Source organism: Tachypleus tridentatus, chromosome 8, assembly GCF_004210375.1.
Source record: "Tachypleus tridentatus isolate NWPU-2018 chromosome 8, ASM421037v1, whole genome shotgun sequence".
Lineage (NCBI taxonomy): Eukaryota > Metazoa > Arthropoda > Merostomata > Xiphosura > Limulidae > Tachypleus > Tachypleus tridentatus.
In genome coordinates this window covers 147,451,181-147,477,296 of record NC_134832.1, presented here as the reverse complement: position 1 = coordinate 147,477,296, position 26,116 = coordinate 147,451,181, and the positions used below count along the sequence as shown (strand labels likewise).

At 35.6% G+C, this 26,116-nt stretch overlaps 1 protein-coding gene and 1 long non-coding RNA gene across 3 annotated transcripts in view; one reads left to right on the top strand and one right to left on the bottom strand.

The window, feature by feature from the left end:
• Positions 1 to 4,281: 4,281 nt before the first annotated feature.
• Positions 4,282 to 26,062, bottom strand: LOC143223709 (uncharacterized). Of its 2 annotated transcripts, none has more exons than XM_076452030.1 (4): positions 25,775 to 26,062; positions 13,643 to 14,371; positions 8,255 to 9,537; positions 4,282 to 7,896 (listed from the first exon to the last, which is right to left on the bottom strand). In XM_076452030.1, exons 2-4 carry the CDS (start codon positions 14,145 to 14,147, stop codon positions 7,078 to 7,080), a joined length of 2,607 nt encoding a protein of 868 aa, XP_076308145.1. In that variant the 5' UTR covers positions 14,148 to 14,371; positions 25,775 to 26,062; the 3' UTR covers positions 4,282 to 7,077. The 2 variants fall into 2 exon arrangements, with proteins under 2 accessions (XP_076308145.1, XP_076308146.1); XM_076452031.1 differs by lacking the exon at positions 25,775 to 26,062 and adding an exon at positions 16,343 to 16,682.
• LOC143223712 (uncharacterized) overlaps positions 16,642 to 26,116 on the top strand; it is a 55,144-nt gene continuing 45,669 nt past the window's right edge. Inside the window, exon 1 of the long non-coding RNA XR_013013060.1 lies at positions 16,642 to 16,776. This is a non-coding gene — a long non-coding RNA (uncharacterized LOC143223712). The remainder of the gene's footprint in view (positions 16,777 to 26,116) is intronic.

Here is a 26,116-nt window from a genome sequence, read left to right as displayed (position 1 = left end):
GGCGAGTATTTTACCAACGAATACTGGAACTAACAGTCATATTGTTACCCCTCTCATGGGTGAAAGGTGTGATCATGTTTGGTGACAGGGATTCGAATCCGTTACCTGCAAATTGAGCCGAGCGCCCTAAATACCGAGCTTTTCAAATCTCAGTCTATTTTTTGCATAAACACAATTAGTCTATAAATATAAAGGTAAACATTATTATTTTAGTGTTCTATCACAAATTTGAAACACGAATTACCTTTACCTGATAGTGTTGGTTTAGAAGGATATATTATTATAGCACACTTCTAACTAGTAGTCAGAACACTCGACTGGTAGTCCGAGGGTCACGGGATCGAATCCTGTTATTAAACGTGCTCGACTTTTAAGCTGTGGGAGCACCATATTGTAACGATCACTTTCACTGTTCTTTGATAAACAAAAGCCCAAGAGTTGGCGGTGAGTGATGTTCTGGTCTAGCACTTCTAAATTAAGGACTGCTAGCGCAGACAATCTTCGAGTAGCTTCGTGGGAGAATTAGCAAAAAACAGACATCTTCTAACGTTTCTAACAAAACCAAACTATGAAATAGTGAGTCCTGGATTTGTGATCCGTTATAACAAAATAACCCTCTGTATTTTGGGGCTGAGGATGCGTTATATGCCAATGTTTGTTTGTTTTTGAATTTCGCGCAAAGCTACTCGAGAGTCATCTGTGCTAGCTGTCCCTAAGGTAGCAGTGTAAGACTAGAGGGAAGGCAGCTAGTCATTAACACCCAGTGCCAACTCTTGGGCTACTCTTTTACCAATGAATAGCGAGACTGACCGTCACATTATAATTCCCCCATGGCTGAAAGGGCGAGCATGTTTGGTGCGACGTGGGCTCGAACTCGCGACCCTCAGATTACGACTCGAACGTCTTAACCCACCTGGGCATGAACCCACGTGGTCGTGATAAGCCTTGTTATGTTAATGAGTCCAAGAATGGGGAGAACTAGGCTCAGATAATCTTTGTGTAGCTTTGCACGGATACCCGAAATAAAGATTTCATTTGACTAGATAGGGGGCTAGCTGTGGTTTGCCCGCCACAGGTATCGAAACAAGCTTTTTAACCTCGTAAGCCTAAATACTTCCCACTAAGCCAAAACAAAAACAGCAATTTTCCCAAGTAGGAAGAAAGATACTTCGGAGTTTCGAGCGCCATCTATTAGACTATGTCATATGTATGTTTCATTTTAAAAATATATATACTGTGCATTTAAATAAGATACATATAATGGATAACATATGTTCCACTCACTTGCTCCTACGTCACGCCTCTTGCTTTGACGTTTAAACAATGAGTTCTTTGAGATAAAATGTTAAACAGAACGTACAGCTAGGAACTTATTCGGAACCAATGTATTTTTGTATCACTAGTTACCATAGTGGTATATTGCTGTTAGATCTTAGAAACAAACGTTTAACTAACAAAACTACAAAATAAAATTAATGAAATTTTAAAACATGTTCTATCCCCTAGGCTGTTTCGTGACAGCTTCTATATTGTTTTGCATTTTACTAGAAACGAATTATCGCTAAGAAGTCATGAATGAAACCAATAATGTTAAAGATGTTTCACTATATTAGTAATATCCACTGCCGACGAAGATTTAAGTTATAATCAAAGTAATCGTAATCTTTATTGGTCAGAATGAAAGAAAAAGTAGTTTTTAAATGAAAAAGACCAATTACAAACTGAATAAAAGCACAGAATGTCATTACATAAGAAAACTGAAATCTATCTTACTTAATGTATGGGATCAACAGTTGTAAAACTGTGCTCTCAGCTATGTTTACGGCCATAAACCCAATAAATGTCTCAAGATGTTCGGCAATGTTAAGAGGTATAAGTTAGTCCTAAATCTATATGCTGAGCTAACAATACTCAATATTCATAACTTAACAAATAATACTTATAAATAATAAGAATTATTTTTAAAATTATAACCAACAATATTAATGACACTAACTTTAAAGTAAGAATGGAGTATATTATTACATATGGCTGTAAAGTTAAAATAGATTAGATTTCGTGTTACTCTAGACTCGAAGTGTATTTCTTATATTTTCACACCGTATTACAGGATGGGATTGTCGCATAAATTCAGGCTGTTTCTCTCAGAATTGTCTTAGAATAGCGAGCTAGCTAAAACATGAATTCAGTCAAGTGCGAAGACCAAACGTCAAGGTCAGAACCATATTAAAATGAATTCGGTTAAGCACATAGGATTTGTTCGCACGAAGTGTGGCAAAGGTTAGAATTAAAGAAACATGTAAGTAAGATAGATTTATGATGAAAATGTGATTTGGAGATGTAAAAAAATCTGACATCATTAAGTTAGACGTCGAGCTTGTTATACGTCCGTAAGTCAAGTGCATAGAGATATAATATTAGACACATCCGTCGACCGACTTGAAACTATGCTGAATAGCAGCTTTCGTTTGAAAATAATTCGTTAGTTATAACATATGTAACGAAATTACTGTTCTATATATACTTTAATATCGACGTTTATGTTAATTAAATTCATATTTAGAAATGCATGTAACTTATACTGTTAAAATTGTTTTTGCGAAATTTCCCTAAATTTGTTGATTTTCGAGTGTAAGAATCAACAGTATATGTTTTACGAAAACACTAGCGTATTGTTGAGCCAAATTAAATTTCGAGAACCTCGCCTAACGTTTATAAATCAACTAATCAAAAAAACTATATATTGTTGGTTTGCCACAGTCGGTATACTATAAACCTCAGAAGCTATAACTGTGATTAACGCTTATTAATCGAGAAACTACTGATATTTGACTGTTAATGTTTATAGATTTCGAACATTAAAACCCGTTTAACTTCAGCAGATTACCATCGGATTTAGTATTTCTACGAATACATTGTATTACTTCGACTGTGAAAAAGTCACGTGTGAACCGCAAGAGATAGCTAGCTACCCGTTAAGTGAGCTGTACCAATATTAAATCGAAATTAACTCGCTCATCGTGAATCATCGATATTCAGTTCCAGATCAGTTAGAAGACTCAATATTTTGTAAGTTTGCACAACCTTGGTATATAAATTATTATTTGTAATAACTATGTGTAATAACAGCTATTATAAATTCTATTATTGCTTCTTTATTAAAATATATTAGTGTTAATAAAGAAAACTGTGTATAAATCTTGTTGGCAAGTATCTTAAGTTTAATATATATCGATATTTCATTAACTTCTAGAGCCAAATTACTATTTAATTATGTTTGAGACTGTTTGAAATTATAGTATATACGTAATAAATTGGAGGCTTGTTCAGGATGAATTAAAATACGTTACACACACAAATTGTGATAAGACTATGATAAGATCGTGAGACGTGAAGTAAGTTGTTGTTGTTGTTTTGAATTAAGCACAAAGCTACACAATGGGCTATCTGTGCTCTGCCCACCGCAGGTATCGAAACGTGGTTTTTAGCGTTGTAAGTCCGCAGGCATATCGCTGAGCCACTGGGGAACAAGTAAGTAGTAAACCAATCAAAGAGACCAGCTCAGTAAAATAAAATAAAGATTGAACGATACACTGTCTACTGCACCAATAACCTAATCTGAAATATAAGTAAGTAGTAAACCAATCAAAGAGACCAGCTCAGTAAAATAAAATTAAGATTGAACGATACACTGTCTACTGCACCAATAACCTAATCTGAAATATAAGTAAGTAGTAAACCAATCAAAGAGACCAGCTCAGTAAAATAAAATAAAGATTGAACGATACACTGTCTACTGCACCAATAACCTAATCTGAAATATAAGTAGTAAACCAATCAAAGAGACCAGCTCAGTAAAATAAATAAAGATTGAACGATACACTGTCTACTGCACCAATAACCTAATCCGAAATATAATCTATGCTTGGTGAATAACTGAAAAATGTTCACTAATGAAACAGTTCTCAAAGATCTCTGTTTTTCTGTACTTAATTTAATATCATAAAATAAACAGTTACATAACGTCAAAAACAGTATTTTCGTGACCACCACTATATGACGATTGGTTATGTTTTTCATCTCTTTTCATAATAAATAGTTTAGTATAATACTGTGTTAACTTTTTCATGGTCACTAGGGCATGATATTGTTTCAACCTTTTCATAGTCACTAATGGTATCGTATCAACCTTTTCATGATCACTACGGTATGGTATTGTACACTAACTTAAGAATAATATAGTTTTGTTTGAACCATCAAAATATTCGAAAACAAACAAACTGTTAAAGCAGTTTCTTTTATTTACAAAAAGTAAAACATCATAAACACTCACAAAATATAACAACCAGTGAAAAAATTCATTTTATATTAGCAAACACTATTCAAAAGATGGCCAATAATATAGGTTTTTAAGTATCGTAAACATACATACATATATAAAATAATTTCACTGTTATACTTCAACACAATATCTCGACACATGTAACATTTAGTACGTTAGCGAAGAAATGAGATCCATATTTTTAAGTTTATAAGCTGGTGTTTTAATTATATGTAAAAAAAAAATCCTAACTTTGGAAAGTAAACAAAAGAAACATTTAGGCTTAAGAAAATAATAATTAAAACGAATTGGTTAGTGTGAATAAATATATAAACAAAATAAATGGTTGTTTTGTGCAAAAATAATTTAATTCAAGCGATTATTTTATTTTTCCAACAAAAATATTGTATTATTATTTATATGAGTAAATAAGGTTTTTCAAAAAATACTTAACTAGCTGCAAACAGTTTCGTTCAAAAGAAATCACGAGTAACAAATTTTATATGCTGGTATAAAATTATTTCAGATCTATTTTGTAAATATAATCGTTGAACTACACAATATTGCTAGTGTAAAACAAAATGTTTTAAACCTGTAACAACAAAACTAATGAACAGAGACAACTTTTACAATATCTTACGTTTTCAGTGAAAACGTAACAATCCTGATTGAAAGATCTTTGAATAACATGTTCAATAACCTTTAAGGTACATTGTCACGAAGAGTACACAGTATTATTAATCGTATTAGGAATTTATACACATTCAGTTTCTAGATAAGAAATGTAATAGGTGTATTCCTTCTCCTATTTCGAACAATGTCGGGCATTCTGATTTTTAGAACTATTACCCTAACTCTATACATACTCAAGCATCTTTCATTTATCTTGGAATATTCTGATCTATGGTAGAAGAAATGAAGTAACTATAAATGGGAGTCTTATAGCTACACAACGGGTTATTTATTCTGTGTCCACAATGGGAATCGAACCACGATTTATTATAAGTCCTCAAGCTGTCACTGGGAGTTAAATGAGATTTACAGCGTACATACCTTCACCGAGCAAACGTACACAATATAAAAACGTTTGCGAAACATTTTGAAGACTTACAAGATTTTAGAAAATTGGCACAAAACTGACAACACAGAAACAGCGCAAGGTATATATACATCCGAACCTTTAACTTGAAATTTGCATACTTTGAGGACAAGTTTATATATATATATATATGTATAATTAATATCTTGCAGATTAAGAAATATTAAGGTTACATGTAACGAATAAAATTCAGTTATATTCCTTAAAGTTAAAAACTGTTTTTCCTAGAGGTAAAAATAACTGACTTTCAGAATTTACCTTTAAAAACAACAACAATGAAAATTAATATATAAAGTAACAACGTTGCCTGATTTTATTTTCTGACTTAAAGATCTCTTAATCCCTACTGTATTATACTTGCTAATACAGTTAAGTCTTAACTGATCTATGGTTAATAGCAAAACAACTTTTTTTTAGTTGTTTTAAGTCAACTAAATCAGTCTTACTTCACTTAGATTATTTTACTTTTTATAATATTAATAATGAGAATTATTAGTTAAAAACGTGCGAAATCTTCACCATTATCAGCTACCGTGGTAGTTTGTTCTAGCTTCTCTCTTTTTAATTAATGAAATATTATACATGCTCATACAAAATACTGAACTATAAAAAGTTGACAGTTATCAAGAAATGAAACTGAAAATATTTGATATTCCTACGGACGAATCACTCTGTTGTCCTGCAAAAGAGATAGTTTAAAGTTTTGATTTCATCCAAAGTAATTTTGAACCTTATTGAAGAACATTCCAATCTTTTATTTATTATACTTAAGAATTGGTGCTATAGGCTTCAAAAAAATCTAATACTAAAAGCGAGGTTAATATATTGCCATGGATCAGATGTAACTAGATTTAAATAGAACTATAAACTTCTAACACAGAACACAAGGCTTCTTTCTCTAAATGTGCTGACGCTAATAAAGAAGTGTTAAAAAAAATTTCCACTTAAAGAGTTCTGTCACTACGTAACACAAACCATGCATTCACGAGGCTCAAGAACGCTGACGTACATGTTGACGTCGCAACTAACGAGTGGAACTAACAATTAAGTTAAATTCCCAGACATGTATGAACACTGTTTTCCCTTTCCTAATCATCCAAAAAAAAGTTCCTACTAAGTGCTTCCCACACAGCCACTGATTCTAAATTTAAAAAAGTCAATATATCCTGTTTCAAACACCACTTACTCTGTCTCTTGTCCCATATTTGGATGGAAGAACTGGAATGAGGCTTTGTTACGGAAGCCTAAAAGCCTAAGACAATTTTGATATTTGCTTGAGCTCTCGACACGGAATGACTGTAGTGCCATCTGTACGTTTACATCTTGTCACATTCTTATTTTAAATATTAATAAAGGAGTTATGTACATAGATATTAAACTTAATATAGTTGACAGTGAACAAGCTAACAGGTGCACGGATTTTGACTTATTTTACAGAAGTTACTGAATAGAATTCTTAAATAAGATTTATATCAAATATTTGTACATCGTCCGTTTGGCTAATGACACCTTTGGCAGTCAGTTCTTGACAGAAGCTGCACAAGGCCTAAAGTTCGACGGACTCGGATTAGCTACTCACTCGATTTTGACGTCAACACTAACATATATTTCTACTTTGACGTAATCGCGAGACAACACATCTCTCACTTTTAACGAATCAAAAATGAGGAGTGATGTTTTCCGAATCCCCGGATGAGGCCAAGGAGAAGTTAGCTGAATCTCGTCGGTCTTGTTGACCCACGTTGTGAGAAGGATGTCCACCAAAATGAGTCTTGCGATATATTTCACCACTGTCCCTGTTAGATGGCGGAGTCCAAAATAATGAGTTGTCACCATTGGTGGTGTTGGAAAGTACTTGACTTCCCAGATAGTCTGGTTGATCGGTAAATGACATCATTCGCATATTTGTGGCTCGGCCAAAGCGTTCAGAACAATTGCCATCTTGAGTATCTTCGGGTCGTTTTTGCTGACGCCGAATCACCATCGTTGTTTCATATGGGTCATCATATATTTTATTTTCTGGGAGTAGTGGGGGAAATAACCTAGCAGTCAAATCACTACCGGCCGGAGGAACCACGTTCCTTTGTAAAGATAGGTTTTTCCACCTAAATTTTGGAGGCTCCATTGCTGGTATGTTTTCTAGGCTAGAGGATCTTTTGTCTGCCATACTATAACTGGAGTGGACCCCGCTCGAAGAATCGCTAGCAGCCTTATCAGGAGAAGTGGAAGCCTCGCTCACAGATCCTGAGCTGGAAGCTGGATTATCCTGCGAGTTCCTGTCGTCTCCATGGCTTTTTGTGATCCCTGAGTCTGTGCTTCGTGAGGTCGAGTTCCCTGGAACAGACTGGAGATGGGTATGAACAATAACAGGAGCCATGATTCTATTTGGCAAGCGACGATTATCGAGGAGAATACCATAGTCTCCATCGTCCAGCAGAGGGCGTGAGCTTCCACTGTATCGGAGTGAATGTAGGCGCTGTAACGACAATAACAGTATTTGCAACTTACTTAATTTTCACTTAGTTAAATGAAATATTCTATAGTTTACGCTACTACATAAAGTCTATAAACTTTCTTATTCAAAGCTCGACAATAATATATATGTTAAATCAATAAAACTTATTACTTTAAAACACATACAGGACAGTCCAAATACATTAGGTAAGTTATATGTTGCAAAACGAATTTTTTTTTATTTCGCCATATATCTCTAGGCATTCAAATACATTATCCAAATTAATTTTGATGGCACTGTTAATTTTATATTTTCAATTCAATTACTATTCTAAACACAATACGTTTCTTTGTACAAAGAGAATTCTACTATTTTTTACCTTTAGAGTTGGACTCTCGAAGTCCTCTTCCTTGGCTTTGACTAACTCTCGTAAAGAGGCATAATCTCCGTCATTCAAGCTGAAGTTAGACCCATCTTCGAATTTTACGTGTGACTTCTTTCCTTTACTAATAACGTTTGGAGATTTGCTAGTCAGGGATTTTGTGCGCTTCACAGAAGCACCAGCTAGTTTATCTTCGAAGGTGACTTTGTGTTGTCTGGAGAAAGAAGATTTTCGGTTAATTTGTCTCCACGGCATCACGTCCTCTTCTGGTGAAGTATCTGTAGTTTTTGGAAGAGGAAACTTGGGTTTCAGCCAGTAAACGTTATCGTCTTCGTCGGGAGATTTCGATTTTTCGTTTATAGCAGATGACAATGCAATGTCCAAGATAGCCTGCTTTGATACCTGTTCTCTTACCTGGTAGGTGTGGCCATTTTCAATGACAAGCAATGGCAATTCTTTTATTCCATTCAACAATTCCAGTTCAGTGTCCTTAGTTGATCTTTGTTGGTTGTTAGCTTTCTTAAACCACCACCTCTGTTTAATGCAAAGACCTACCCATAACAACATCCACGAAAGAACGTGCAATATGGTACCAGTTACTCCAGCCAAAACTGTTCCATCCAGGCTACCACAGTAGACTAACATATAGTCGTACATAAGCGGTGTTGCACTAGATATTATCATAAAGAGTGTCAAGAGAGCACTCAGATGAGGAATGTAACCACAGGAACAGCGAGATTCCTCAACCAACGTGATGTGATGTTTTCGAACTTCTTGTTCCTCGTTCTCACGGAATTTCTGCAACCCGTAGAGGTAAAGGACACTAGCGGACATCGTTAGAATGATATTGTATAGAATAAAAAGCAACAGACTCAAGGAGACATTGAGCAACATTGGATTGAACTTCAGTAGAACTTCCGAAGATCCGTAAATGTGAATTTTGTAGAGGACAGTAAACCCAGTGAAAGCCAAAAGTTGTTGCAAAGCGGTGAGGACAAACTCTAGTGAGAAAACCATGGCAAAGCTCTTGTTGACTCGCCAGAAGACAGAGGGGTAACGAACTGCGTACACGACTAGCGCCAACCCGTAGTTTAAAAACTCTGCCGAGACGGGCGCCATGTCTTCTAGATGTCCTTCAGTCACTGTTTTCGGTCGGTTCTGCTGCTCTATTGATTCTCTTTCCCACAACTCGGTCTCGTTTATCGTCGACAAAAACTTTAAAGCCACGATGCGGTCTCTGTGTGCAATAATGAAATCCAAGTCCGTTTTCCATAGATCGGCTGTTGAAAAGATTAGAGTATACATATTTACCATTTCATTGTTATTGTTTGGTTACCTTATTTGGTCTTTAACACTTTTATAGTTTTGCTTTAGTTCGCACTTTAACTGCTTAGATTAAATACTACGCTTACAAATCATTGTAGATTACATTTTAAACTTATTTCGTTAGTCTATTAAATTCATTCGTTCATAAAACATTATGATTCCCATAAGATAATTACTTCTTCATGCTCCTTAGTGGCTCATCGGCAAACCTGAGATGTTGTAACGAAACTATATCGTACCCATAGTTGGCAAAGCACACACAACCCATTGTGTATCTTGACGCTTAGCAACGAACAAACAAATAGTATTTGTAACACGACAATTAGCGTCTAAAAACAAGTGAAGAGGCGAGGTTGATTCTGATAATGAAAAAAAGAGAAACAGAGAGATTTTTAGTTCGGTTTATTAAAAGTCTTTTGGCGTAATTGGAGTACTTATTCATTTCTTAAATAACACAACACCAAAATGGAGGTACAGAGAGAACATACCGATATTAAATATTCAATTTTTTTACTATTGTTTTGAATTTGTATCTTAAGAATGTGGCGAACGGGTATTAATTTTAGTTATGATTTTTAGCCTTTTACGATCACCTAAGTGCTTAATTAATTATTAGTTAATAATTATTGTCACTACATTCTAATTATCAACATATTTTATTATGTATTTCAACTGCTAATCTGTTGTCCTCTTCAGTGAAGTGTTGAGCAGGATTATGTGAGGTAATATTTCATCCTGAGTTTTCCTGTGGGAATATCATATTTAACTTTAAAAAAAAAATTAGAATGGATGCTGAAATGAAACAGTCAAACGACTAATTGTAAACCCAAAAACCACATCACACATCTATGGTCTGCTCAAAGTCCACAGTCGAGGCTATCTTCTCCAGCCGTGGTAGAAACATTGTAATATACAATATCAGCTCGGTGAAGCGTCTTCACGTTAAAAACTCAGTCAATTTTGTTTGTTTTGAATTTTAGAAACAGCGGTTAAAGTGGGATTTACAAAACGGACTTGTGATTATTAGACAACTAGAAACAGTGGCTAAGGTGGGATTTAACAAAAGGCAGAACTCCCTTTAATGGCCCTTTTCGTAGTAGCAGCGTGGATCACAGGGTATCAGATACCCTGACGTCTTGACTTTTCAAGACTCCGTTTAACAACTGGGTCGTCAAATTAGTTGGTCGTTCTAATTTTACTAATAAAAAACGCTAAAAGAAAATAAAATTTTGTCAACATCTAACGTTCTTGTTGACTGAATCGCTTATATAAGACTTCTAAATAGTTTATTTCTTTGGTGAATTTCGCGCAAAGTTACAAGAGCGCTATTTGTACTAGCCGACCCTAATTTAGAAGTGCAAGGCAAGAGGAAAGAGAACTTGTCATCACCACCCACTGCAAAACCTTGGACCACTCTTTTACCAGCAAATAGAGGGACTTGCCGTCACATTATAACGCCCCCACGGCTGAAAGGGCGAACATTTTTGGTGCAGTATGGGGTTCGAACCCGCGATCCTCGAATTACGAGTCGAACGCCTCAAATCACAACCACCAGCGTTGACATATCCAACTCTTGGAACACTACAGATATTCCGTCAACGACAACTCTTGGCCCACTACAAATACTCCCTATCACACCAAACATGCTCGCCCTTTCAGCTGTAGGGGTGTTATAAAGTGACGGTAAATCCCACTATTTGCTGATAAAAGAGTAGCCCAAGAGTTGGTGGTGGGTGGTGATGACTAGCTGTTTTCTCTCTAGCCTTATACGTCTTAAGAACGTCTAGCGCAGATAGCCCTCGTGTAGCTTCGCGCGAAATTAGAAAAAAAACCAAAAACTACAGATACCCCGACAACAACAACTATTGGAACACTACAGATACTCCATTAACAACAACTATTGGAACACTACAGATACTCCGACAACAACAAGAAAGTGACAGAGCTGGAACGCATCCATTTTCCAGTGGAACTTATAACCTTCCATTTCAACCCAACCTGCTTTCAGTGTGAAGATAAATACTGTCAACAACAACGAAGTGATACTTTGGTTTCACTCCTATCATCAGTAACCAGCAAACTATACATGCGACCATAACGCTCTGAGAACAGCTGCTCTGAGTCTCAGAGATATTGATAAGCTTGTAATGTGGCTATATATACTGATGATAAGATACAGTAAATCACGAATCACCTGAACAGACAACACTCAGCGGTACAGTTCACAATAGAATAAAAAGATGACAAACTCCCAATCTTGCAGACGTGATGGTCACCAAGTAACATAACTCAAACACTAAAGGAGGTTACAGGTAACCCACAGATACGGGTAGACACCTCAACTATAAACCAAACCACCAAAAAAATATAAAGACTTCAGACATCCTAGACTGTCCCGTTTCAAGAATGAACATTATTTGGAACTAAACTGACTCAAGATGTTAATGAGAAACATTTCACTACAATATTCATTGGCAATAAGTGTTTGATAACAAGGTATATAAAGATTATACACACCAAGAAAAAGCAGGAAGATAATTACAGCTACAGTCCTTCATGTTAACGGTCTCTATTGGCAATAAGTGTTTGATAACAAGGTATATAAAGATTATACACACCAAGAAAAAGCAGGAAGATAATTACAGCTACAGTCCTTCATGTTAACGGTCTCTATTGGCAATAAGTGTTTGATAACAAGGTATATAAAGATTATACACACCAAGAAAAAACAGGAAGATAATTACAGCTACAGTCCTTCATGTTAACGGTCTTTCTGAAAACATAAAGTCAGAACAGTTTTTCAGAAACCACAACAACATAAACAGAGAAAGTCGGAACAGTTTTAAGCAGCCACAACAATATAAGTGGATAAAACCAGAACAGCATCCAGAAGCAACAATAACATAAAGAAATAAAGTCACAATAATATTCAAAAACCGCAACCAAATATGATCGTAGTTTGTGGACACAAAATATCTGAAGACGAGACGGTGTGTTTTTTTTATAGCAAAGCCACATCGGGCTATCTACTGAGCCCACCGAGGGGAATCGAACCCCTGATTTTGCGTTGTAAATCCGAAGACATACCGCTGTACTAGCGGGGGGGCAAGACGAAATGGAAGACAAGAACAATGTTTACAATATCTCTTGTGAAAGTGGACTCCTGTACACTGAGAAACAACGACCAATACGAGTTGTAATTCAGGAATATACTAAAAGCAAACATCTTTCTAACACTGTTCTATCTGCCGTAAATCATCGTAATGGAAAGACCAAGTAGAATAATACTAAAATAACTGGATTTGAGCAACATATAAGAGAAACAAAAATAAAAAAACCTTCCACGTCCTTTCCGTTGATAATACACTCAGTAAAATTAGTACACACGTTACAAGCATCTAGATTTACTTCTCGAAATAATTTAAGCATTTAGTAAATAATAACAGTAGTCCTGCTGGTTATCAGAAAGCTGACACTATTATTATTATCCTAAATACAATTAACTCGATAATATAATATACAAAGGTTTATTAGGCCATCCAGACCTTCTCAGAGAGGCCCGGGTCACTTCTATATTTTGAGACCCCTGGCTAAAGTTGAAATAAAAAATGAATGCGAAAACAAAATAAGACAGTTACTGGCACAAGTGAAACACAACTTGCATATTTTATTTCCAGCTCTTAGCTAAGAGTGTGTATGTCACGTTTTGGTCTTGTGGGGAGGCACATAAAAACTAGTTGAAAAGTATAACAAATACAGATTGAAGTATATGGCTACTCCCTCCCTTAATTGATTCTACTATGGAGAACCGGTGACAAGCTTTCACCTTTCTTGTGGTTTAATTAAACTTTGTAGAAACTGTCCAGTGTTTCTGGATACATTGGAGATGTGGCTAAGTGGAAATAAATCCAAGTTGAAGGACCGTGTAGTTGTACCTATACACACAAACATTGGTCGAAACGCTGATCTGAGAATTTTAGATTGAAAATAAACTTAATTATATCTAGAAAAGCACACATAAAGATGGAGAAAATTATGATAATTACACGAGCAGCATACCTTTGCTAAGAAATCCATGCTGGATCAGTCGGGCCTGGATTAACACCCTGGGTAATAACAAACAAAATGCTGCACAGACATGGAGGAAAGGTGCTGTGGGTGCGCCGTGTTTCCATAGCATTTTTACCCACCGTTTCGGTTTATCTCTTCGTAAGTTTTGATAAATAGCTCCACTGTCGTCGTCGTTTCTACCCCACTTTCCACCATCATTGGAAAAGTTACCAACCTTCAGGATACCAGCGACTGTGAAGAATGGTAAAAGAATAAGAGCTGCTCCAATCAGAGCCACGTAGGCGTTGAGTTCGAGAAAAGGTTGATTTTCCACTGGCCACGGCAATGATATATACTTGACGAAACTTTGAACACTGTGGACGACAATGTAGATTTGAAAGGCGAGTGCTAGAACTGAATACCAGATGGAACATAAACTATTCAGGCGTGGCTTACGACAAGTCAGAGAAAATGTCCCCTGGCGTCTTCTGTTAATACTACTGTTGGATCGCATTGTAGCGTTTTAAAAATCAACTTAGAATCATTTCATAAAAGATTTCCAAAATATTTAGACCAAGAGTGGTTGTAAACCACCTGATCTGAAATATCAAGCCAATTAATCACTGGTTGAGATACACTGTCTTTAGCGAATACGAATATGACGTCATCGATCGATGATTCAGTTTGTTTCGTACGTGTTCATCATACTAAAGGCGTTGCAGGAATTTCCGTGAGAACCTAAGGGAATACAAAAGAAATAAATAAATAAGCTAAGTCTTCATCAGAAAATATAATAATAACGAAATTACTTCAATTTAGTCGAAGAAGTTTAGTGTTCTCACAAACTTGAGAATATATATATATATATATATAGCGATTAAACGTCATGTACTGAAAGAGGAAATTACAATAATAATTTAAAATTTGTAAGAATAAATATTTTTTCTCCTCATATAAGTCAATAAATGTTAATAATAAACAGATTCACGCTTAGATTATGTGACTTATGAGTGAAACTACCAACTACTAAGAAGAAAATAGCCGCGCCAATACAAAATTGGTTTGTATCATTTCCCATACACACATCCTTCTCGTGATGCAATAGATATTCCGGCTTTATAACTAGTGAACATGTATTTTACAAGCGGAAATGACAGGGCGAAAACAACTTGATTTTAGGAACACTTTTTATTCTTTCTTGGAGAGCGTCTATAAAGTTCAATCAAATTACTATACATTACCCGAACTTAAGATCTCTTGGTACATTTATAAGGAAAACAAACTGAATATTGCACGAAGCGCATCGTGTGTTATCATGAAGCAGCTGTGATTTCGCAACGTTAGAAAAAGTGATTACTCATTTAGCGTTGTTATGGAAACAGTACCGAGTTTACTCATTTAGCGTTGTTATGGAAACAGTACCAAGTTTACTCATTTAGCGTTGTTATGGAAACAGTACCGAGTTTACTCATTTAGTGTTGTTATGGAAACAGTACCGAGTTTACTCATTTAGCGTTGTTATGGAAACAGTACCAAGTTTACTCATTTAGCGTTGTTATGGAAACAGTACCGAGTTTACTCATTCAGCGTTGTTATGGAAACAGTACCAAGTTTACTCATTTAGCGTTGTTATGGAAACAGTACCGAGCTTACTCATTTAGTGTTGTTATGGAAACAGTACTGAGTTTACTCATTTAGCGTTGTTATGGAAACAGTACCGAGTTTACTCATTTAGCGTTGTCATAGAAACAGTACCGAGTTTACTCATTTAGTGTTGTTATGGAAACAGTACCGAGTTTACTCATTTAGCGTTGTCATAGAAACAGTACCGAGTTTACTCATTTAGTTTTGTTATGGAAACAGTACCGAGTTTACTCATTTAGTTTTGTTATGGAAACAGTACCGAGTTTACTCATTTAGTGTTGTTATGGAAACAGTACCGAGTTTACTCATTTAGCGTTGTTATAAAAACAGTACCGAGTTTACTCATTTAGCGTTGTTATGGAAACAGTACCGAGTTTACACATTTAGTGTTGTTATGGAAACAGTACCGAGTTTACTCATTTAGCGTTGTTATGGAAACAGTACCTAGTTTACTCATTTAGCGTTGTTATGGAAACAGTACCGAGTTTACTCATTTAGTGATGTTATGGGAACAGTACCGAGTTTACACATTTAGTGATGTTATGGGAACAGTACCGAGTTTACACATTTAGTGTTGTTATGGAAACAGTACCGAGTTTACACATTTAGTGTTGTTATGGAAACAGTACCGAGTTTACACATTTAGCGTTATGAAAATTACCAGAATTATAAACAAATATTTCAACTATTGGTGATAAAATTTAGAAAAATTCATGGTAAATAGTTATAATTGAAGAAGGACAAGTAAACGTTATTACTATGATACTTAGATGTAGCGTGCACCTTGGTTTAGCAAAACATTCAAACTAAGCAGGATGTAATTACAAGTTACTCTTGTAAATTAAAAAAAAAATTCAAACACCCCTACTAAGTCTGAGGGTTTAAAACACTAAAGGTATGGTTTTGGTAGTCGCAGTGTACATGGCACAGACAGCCAATTCTATAACTTGGTGCCAAATTAACCTAAACCAAACAAAATTTAAAAGACTTTCTGAAAAAAAAACAATAGCTTCTTTAAAAACTTTGTTCTCTATTATATTTTAATAAAAGTTTTAATACCCATACCAGCCGTATGTTTGCTTCAAGTGGGTTTTTCGTCATCACGAATAGCTTCTTTACTTCCAGATGGCGCATCATAAGCATGTTTTTGAACATCCTTAACATTCTAACTAGAGATTTATTATAATATTATAACCATCTTAGCACGGTAGTTTTGTTTCTTGCTCAGATAGTTAGTAAAACTATATAACTTGGCGTTCTGAGAAATGTTACTTTTGGGACTATATATTTACTACAGTAATATAATTAAATATATGGGTGATTTATCTACAGACGAAGGAACGCCAACTGAAACTATGGCTGCCCTTACGTCTACTGTAAATCGTGACGACTGACAGCTGATCTCTGAAAGGATGGACGAGGAGTCGTACCAAAAGTATATCTTCTTTCCTCAACAGCTGGATCTATAAAGCACTTTGTTTGTTTATTGAGAACATCCGGTAAGAGTAGGCTTAACCCTTTGATTACTCGATTTGAAGATTTTTTTCTTCCAGCGGTCACCAGATGATTTTCTTCGTTTAAGGAAAAGATTCGATATGGAAAAATCAGATTAGGGTCCGCTCAAATTACTGACTTAATTTACGTACTCTTTTTGAAATTATATAACTGATTTAATTGGCGTCGAATCAGTTTAACTTACTGATTTAATTCAAGTAAGGCGAATTTAACGTACTGATTTAAGTAAAGTAATCAAAAATAAAGTAATGAATTTCCCTCCCAACTGAACAGCCAGCAAACACGATCTCGTTCAACTTGTTCAGTTCAAATCCTTACAAATTACGACTGACTTTTATTGAATTTCATTATACTGCTTGTGAGAGGAAAATATATTTAAACTACGTTCAGAAGAGAAGTATTGAAAGGAAAGAAACGTTTACTGAAATACATAATAAACAATGAAAATCCATTTTGTTTCAATCTCTAGCTTTAATTAACCAAAATATATTTGGTTAATTTAGTGCCACAAGTAACTATTATTTCATTTCGCTGTATGGCCCAGCATGGCCAGCTGATAAAGGCATTCGACTCGTAATCCGAGGGTCGCGGGTTAGAATCCCCGTCACACCAAACATGTTCGCCCTTTCAGCCGTGGGGGCGTTATAATGTGACGGTCAATCCCACTATTCGTTGGTAAAAGAGTAGCCCAAGAGTTAGCGGTGGGTGGAGATAAGTAGCTGCCTTCCCTCTAGTCTTACACTGCTGAATTAGGGACAACTAACGCAGATAGTCCTAGTGTAGCTTTGCGCGAAATTTAAAAAAAAAAAAAATTTCGCTCCAGCGGTTACTTAAATAGAGACAAGGGTTAGTATTATAATAATTTATTATTTTAACAAAAATTACTCCAAAGATTCAGTTTTTGATAATTATGAGCTTAAATATTATTATGTCCTCAATCAGTAAAACAAAGCTTGGAAAAGTAAGAGATTTCTTTTTATTAGCCCTTATAATATGAAATAAGGGTTACTAGAAAATCTATCAATAAAATAAGAGAGAGAAGGGGTTCCTAAACTCTAGCGCCACGATATGGTAATATTATTACCACGTGTCTCCTGTCTGTAGAGGAGAAAAGATTCTTCAACATAAGCGATTTTGCTCCTGGTAACTGTTACCAGCATTTTTGACACCAGCCCTCAAAATTGGAGTTCAACGAACTACAAAATATCGATTACTTGAAAGAGAAACATTTCTCTATACAAGTAGAGAACAACTAGAGACGTGGGAGCTCACCCAAATGTTAAGTTTTGCCACAGATGAACAGTGTATACTCATGATTTGTGCTCCGTCATTCTGTCTGGGTTTATTTACTTACTTGGCTAATCAGGTTTTCAACACTCACGAGAGAAACATGTCTGAGTGAATTAGTTATTTAACTTGAATGAAAGTCTTATAAGTAACACAACGTCAGGAAACGGTTCAGGTCCTGAGATGAACATCTGATAAGCTGGAAACGTCAGAAAACGGTTCATGTCCTTGAATAAAACCTGACAAGTTTTAAAACGTTAGAAAACGGTTCATGTCCTTGAATAAAAACTGACAAGTTTTAAAACGTTAGAAAACGGTTCATTTCCTTAGATGAAAATCTGATAAGTTTGAAAAGTTCAGAAAACGATTCATGTTCTTGAATACAAATTGATAAGTTTTAAAACGTTAGAAAACGGTTCATTTCCTTAGATGAAAATCTGATAAGTTTGAAAAGTTCAGAAAACGATTCATGTTCTTGAATACAAATTGATAAGTTTGGTAACGTCATAAAACGTGAATAAAATTAATCTTGGTGGCTGTTGAAAAACAAGTTATAAAGTAAACTATGGAAGACAACAGTGTATAATAATACCTACCTAACAGTTTATATTAATACCTACCTAACAGTTTATATTAATACCTACTTAACCGTATATATTAATACCTACCTAACAGTATATATTAACACCTACTTAACCGTATATATTAATACCTACCTAACAGTATATATTAATACCTACTTAACCGTATATATTAATACCTACCTAACAGTATATGTTAATACCTACCTAACCGTATATATTAATACCTACCTAACCGTATATGTTAATACCTACCTAACCGTATATATTAATACCAATCTAACAGTATATATTAATACCTCCCCAACCGTATATATTAATACCTACCTAACAGTATATATTAATACCTACCTAACAGTATATATTAATATCTACCTGTAATTAACACCCTGTTTCCTTCGGTAGTTTAACTTACGACGTAACTATCTTGCCTTTCAACGTTTGAAGAATGTTCGTGTCTTATGATAAGTTAACATCAGAGGTTTTGTTGAAGTGACTTTTAATAAGAAGGATTTCTGAACTTCAAATCTTCTTATTAAACAACAAATGAGAATGATCAGAAAGTCATGTGAGTTACAGCTTTTCAAACGTCACCCAGAGCTGTAACTACCGAGTACTAAACTTAGCTTTCGAGAAGATTGTGTTTTTGTTGTATAGACTTCCGGTCTTTTTATGTTTTAGTTGTTTCAGCTTCCGGTCTTTTGATATTCTTCATTTTCTCACACAGAGCTGCAGTGCTTTGTTTGAGTAGTCCCCAGTACCAGTCCAGCTACGTGGGCTTATAAGCAATCTTCCGAAATTCGTATTGCACATGCGCAAAGGCCCACCAGCCACAATACAACAGAGATACGCAACATTTAAAGAGCGATTTTGCGCAAGTTGCGTATTATTAACACAATTCAATCACCGTCCCCACAACCTACGTTAGCGTCCACGTAACAATTAAAACTATGTTAACTGATCACAAATAAATTAATTTAAGGTATTAATGCTGGTACACATTTGCTCTTAACCTAATAACTTCACATGCTTACATATCAAAGTACGGAAAGTAATCAGTAGGTTTTTATGAGCCATAACCTTCAACTTCCCTCTCTGCATTTCAGCAGTCCAGCTCCTAGTGTACGTTCGTCTTCTATTTATAATATAACAACTTAAACAAACATTAATATACTGTATTTATCGTTTTAAGTTAAAATGATTGGAAATTTACTTTGGGGGGGGGTTACGAGGTATGAATTAACACATAAAGCACGCTCAACCGTCGGTTTGTTACAGCTATCACGTGACACGTTTCACACAGGGACACGTAAAACCACATTCAACCATTGGATTTTTAATATCTTCACGCGACATGTTTCATACAAAACAACAGCCGAACGTCAATTTTTTTATAATCTCAATATGCATTTGAAACAAATCACGAAAATCTTTAGTTCGCTGCTATTACTAAGTAACTCTCATTATTAAGAGAAAATGCAATATGTAAATTACATCTTACAAACGCACTATGCAGTAAGCAATGTCTCCGCTTGAAAATATCACGCCTTACTGAACACAATTTAAAATTGTCTCGCGTTTAAAGGAAAACAACTCCACACCTGTCACTGACTAGACACAGGTCAGGCTAAAGGTCAGGCTAATGTTTACACTTTATAACCGCATCAGTATGTATCGGATACATTTAAACAGCGTCATATTTGTCTCCTTCAGACGATTTACACGTCAAGGTCAGTAATCATAAGTGGCATGTGAAAAGTCTTAGAACCAAGGCCAGAGTGCAAAGAAAGGCCCTCTAGGAAAAACATCCCACCAACTCTGAACATCGAGAAACATGTAAAAAAGAGAAAAAGATAGTAATTCTCAACTTCCTGTCCCAGCTGACATATCCTGGACTAGGATCAATATTGTTGCTTTGAATTTCATGATCACGGGATCTACGAATGAATAAGCTTCATTGAATGAAGTCAGAATGAGTTCAAAGCTTCTGACCATTCTCATGCACATGTGGCTGTGACGAATGAATGATTTAGCTTTTGACCATTCTGATATATATATGTGGTTGTAACAAATGAATGATTTTTCAGACAGACATCTTCTGTAAACTGAACTGAAGCAGGAAATTATTCTTAGCAATACATATTGTTTAAGACACAGAAATAAATTTTGATTTATCCTGAAAGTCTTTCTAATTGTTGAAACGAACACAGTGTAAAATATGTTCTTAATTGGTGGAGCGAACACAGTGTAAAAGATGTTTCTAATTGTAGGAGTGAGCACAGTGTAAAAGATGTTCTTAATTGGTGGAGCGAACACAGTGTAAAAGATGTTCCTAATTGTTAGAGTGCACACAGTGTAAAATATATTCCTAACTATTAGAGTGAACAGAGTATACGAGGTTCCTCTAATTTTTAAAGTAAATATAGTATGAAAGGGTTTTTGTTTATCAGAGTTAACACAATATAAGAATTATTTCTAATTTGAATTAATTTAGTATAAAATGTATTTCTAATTGTCGAAGTGAATACACTAAACAGTGTCCTTTCTTAGTTATTGGAAGTAAGTATCGGTGCCATTCTTAACAAACATGTGGATTAAGATTTTGAAGAACTGTTACTAGTAGAGATGGTTAAACTGTTTCAAGCTAAATCCTAGTGCAGGAACAGTCATCAGTGTCTCCGGATGTTATTAGTTAATATTAACAATATACAGAGTAGGTTTCCAGATATGTTAAACAGATTAGTGTAAGAATAACTGTTTAAGAACCGAGTAGCGATCGGACGTTTTAAACATCGAAGTCCGTATGGATTCCATATGTTTATATGGAATTTGTATGTCCATGCATGATTTTGTTGAACCACACAAAAATGTCAACCGAAAATGACCATCAGTCTGAAGTAACCTCTGTTTTAATTGCCGAGAAAACGGATTATATTACACAATATTCAGTTGTTTACAATGAATACCATAACAGTCAAGAATATTAAAGTCCTCGTTGTTTGAACACTACCTGTAGCGAAATGTTTGAAAGAAAAAAAGAGTCTTAATTTGATGGCTAAAAACTCTTAATCTGATGACGAATAGGTTTTTGAGATTTTTGTTTAATATTGCACGAGTTTTTAATCAGAAGGACAGGCTTAACATCCTATTGTAACATGGCTAAAAATGATCGAGTGGCTTCAGAAGGACAGGCCTAACATCCTATTGTAACCTTGTTAAAATGATCCTGTGGCTTCAGAAGGACAGCCCTAACATCCTATTGTAACCTTGTTAAAAATGATCCTGTGGCTTCAGAAGGACAGCCCTAACATCCTGATGTAACCTTGTTAAAAATGATCCTGTGGCTTCAGAAGGACAGCCCTAACATCCTATTGTAACCTTGTTAAAAATGATCCTGTGGCTTCAGAAGGACAGCCCTAACATCCTATTGTAACCTTGTTAAAATGATCCTGTGGCTTCAGAAGGACAGCCCTAACATCCTGATGTAACCTTGTTAAAAATGATCCTGTGGCTCCATGTCTACCAGCTAAAGGTGGAATGTTCAGAACATGTTGTTTTGTCGAGAAAAACTGAAACTAAGTAGAAAAGTATGTTTACAAACGTCTAAAACACGAAGCTAAAACTCTCCAGAGCAGCGAGATATGTAGTTAATTTGTATAGTGTTTATATGAATACAGACCGTAACAGAGCTTTTACAAATCACTGTTTTATTTTTCTTTTAGTTATAAAAACTGCATAAATACTCCAGCTAAGTGAAAATTTTATAAAGTTCGCTTTTTCCTAATAATCTTGCTGCCACTGTTTAAGTAGCAACAGAACCCACCGACGTTTCGGTCACGTGATTACTTTGTTCAAAGCACTTCATTCTCGAACAGCCTCTAACTCCTCTTGTGTGCTTTTCTCCCAACCCAACCCCAGTCCCTTAAACTACTGTTCTTTTCATGTGTGGCCGATGGAAAATTATATCGTCCAAGACCTGAAGATGGTGAAGCTGGTTTATTATTGATTTTTCCCCACTAGTTACCTTGGGGTATCGATTTTCCCGATCGAAGCTTACCTTTATTAATCTACGTAAAAAAAAAAAAAAAGAAACCATGAAAATCGTGGAGAACACATCAGCGATTTTCAAAAGTTTTATAATACTCTGTTGCTAATTAACAGCAAGAAAGAGGGCTTCAAACAACCCATACAGGTTGTTTAACATTAATAAACGTAAATAGACAATAAACCTTTCCTATACTTGTATAACAATAATAAAACTGTTTTAGTACTTTCATATATGATTCAATGTTTATTAGAAAGAAAGAAAGATTTCAGTAGAAACACAAGTGGAAGACAAGGATGAAACGAGGTTGATAACCTTTAGCAGAACTACACAATAAATCTTCAACAGAGCGACGCGAATCAATAAAACCGAAGTTGGTTACAGCATGTGTTAGGCGCATTATAATGAGGGCCGACGGCACCTATCTCCATCCACCAGTGAGGAGAAGCACTCTGAGATGGTGACGTGACGCCTCGAAGGTTACTCTTGTAATGGTTTCTGAAATGGTCTGCACCCAAACTAACAACAACAACGTTCATAAACAATTCCTGTCAAATATAATATGCACAACAGTATTTAGTATGCAAGTATTTTTGTTTACTTTTGGTAGTCAAACATAACCACTGTTTATCATTGCTTATAACTAACTTCTCCTCTGTAAAATAACAATATAAATAGCATCTCCTCATTAACTAAAAGAGCGGTAGTTAATTAGAATGCTGAGCCGTGACTTCCGAGCTTAAACCAAAGCCCCGAAACACATGACGACTGCAATATAGACTAATAGAGTTTTGTCACGTGAATGAATATGACGAAACTGTGGTGGTTTGAGAGTTGTGAACAAAAACTTGATTCTAAAGAGCTTAAGGCCGAGGATTTAAAAACTGGGCTTAGCAAGTTCTGAATTTAGGAATATCCCAAAAAGCGCGTTCATTTGTTCTGTAGTTGTCGTTGAGAGTGGCTACACTGTTCTGTAGCTGTTATTCTGGATGGTTATACTAAAAGTTTTATTTAGAACGTGTGCAATGTTTGGTTATGAATAAAACAAAACATACTTCTGAAGCTCCATCTGACGATGTAATATAGAAATTATCAAACAAGTGTTAGTACATTTTCAAGCAGAACACGAGCCTCGGAAGATGGTCAGACAGATCCTTCCACTTTCAATAAGTCAGCCAGCGACCTCTGGTTTATGATTTCCTTAACTGAAACTGAATTTTTGATCCAAGATAAAGGCTCACATAGGTTCAAACTTGAGCTTGGCAACTCGAGGTAAAGAAGCGAAGATCACATAAGTTGGTCCTTCAAGTACTTGTTTTCATCATTCACTTCGATTCTTTCTTATTATTTTTGTTGATTTCGACTACATGCAATATCTTGGTCCACACTGCATCAAGAAAAGACCAAAACCGACACTCGAAGAGTTAAAAACATTTCCAGGTTCATACATTTTGATGGTTAGGGACCTCGATTCAAAATATAGTTACCGATTTGTCCGCCCTTTCAACGTGAAGGTGTTATAATGTTCAAGCAATCTCACTTTTCGTTGTTAAAAGAGTAGCTCTATAGTTGGCGAATAGTGGTGTTTCACAAGCTGTCTTCCCTCTAGTCTAACACTTCTAAGTTTTTATTTGTTTACTTTTTTTAATTTCGCACAACTCTACACGATGGCTATGTGCGCTAGCCGTCCTTAATTTAACAGTGTAAAACCAGAGGGAAAGCAGCTTGTCATCATCACCCACCGCCAACTCTTGGGCTACTCTTTTACCAACGAATAGCGGGATTGACCATCACAATATAATGCCCCCACAGCTGAAAGTGAGAGGGCGAGCATGTTTGGTGCGATGGGGATTCGAACCCGCGATCCTCAGATGACGAGTCGAACGCCTTAACCCACCTGGCCATGCCAGGGTTTAGGGAAAGCAAGTAGTCTTCACTACCTAACGCCAACTCTTGGGCTACTCTTTTACCAACAAGTAGTAGGATTGACCATCACATTATAACGCCCCTACGAATGGAATGATAGGATTAGCTTGTTTGGTATGATGGGGTTTTGAACCCGCAACTTTCAGAATACAAATAGCGCGCCTTAACCACCTAGCCATGCCGGGCCACACTTCTAAACTTGAGACAGCAAGAGCAGACAGTCGTTATGTAGCGTTGTGCGAAATTCAACAAACAAGCAAATAAGACATTTTTAATAAGTGTGGTTCTCTTTTGTTCACTTACTCCCCCTCAAGATAATTTGTCGTACTTCAAACATCAGGAGTTGAGCTCTGCTGGTGATCTATGAATATATTTCGCGACAAAAAATAAAAGTAAAAATGCTTCTCAAACATAGGTTAAAAATTGGATTATTTTAAAAGTTAGTCTGTGAGAGAAATGAATATACATAGTCAAACGTTTTTGATTATGTTTTACACATAGCATCTGAGATAAATAAGGAACAGCTCGATGACAGCAAAACCAATGTTAAGCACTGAACTAACTGTATGAGAAAACTACAAAAGAACGTGATGACATCACTGTGCGTGTGGTGTCTGAGCAGATTTGAAAGTTGAGGAATTAAAAAGAGAGCTGGTACTTGTAGAAAGTTTCATCTAAAAATTGTATAAATATCATAGAACAAACGTAGCCATTGTTCACACATGTCATAGGGCAAACCTAATCATAGTTTTAACTATATCATAGGACAAACGTAGCTACATTTGACATATATCACAGGAAAATCTAATCATAGTTTTAACTATATCATAGGACAAACGTAGCCACTGTTTACACATGTCATAGGGCAAACCTAATCATAGTTTTAACTATATCATAGGACAAACGTAGCTACATTTGACATATATCACAGGAAAACCTAATCACAGTTTTAACAATATCATAGGATAAACCTAGCTACACTTTACAAGTATCATAGGGCAAACCTAGCCACAGTTTATGCCATTGGAATACCTTTTTTACGGTTTGCGTATTCTATAAGACAAACCTGGCTACTTGTAAACACATTATAAATTATTTTAGTGCTACAAACCAATTTATAAGAGAGAAATAATTCCGTCTTACCTTTGGTTTGCTCTAAAGCCACTTCAAAAATAAAAATGTTTCTAATATGTTTCTCCGCTTGTTTAGTTCCCAGTCAAGAAATATTGCAAATCTGTAACCACGGTAACTAACGCTGAGGAAGATGTAAACTAGATTGCAGCTTCCTCCACGAAGCACGTGACCTCGCTCTAGCAGTCCCAACGTGTAGTGACCACAGTTTACAGTCTTTACTGGTACCACTCAACTTGCGCTCTTGGCGTCGGTAGCCACCCCAAGGTTTAATCCAAACAGCCACGCTCACTCGGGGAGCTAGGGGGAAAGCGAAGTAAAGACAAACAAATGAGTTTCCATAAAAAAAAATAA

Excerpts from the sequence above, each read along its gene's own strand:
- LOC143223709 (XM_076452030.1), bottom strand. The coding sequence starts at position 14,147 with ATGCGATCCAACAGTAGTATTAACAGAAGACGCCAGGGGACATTTTCT. Across the intron at positions 9,538-13,642 it reads GCATGGATTTCTTAGCAAAG|CCGATCTATGGAAAACGGAC; the intron begins GTATGCTGCTCG and ends TCTTTTCAACAG. Across the intron at positions 7,897-8,254 it reads TCGAGAGTCCAACTCTAAAG|CGCCTACATTCACTCCGATA; the intron begins GTAAAAAATAGT and ends TTGTCGTTACAG.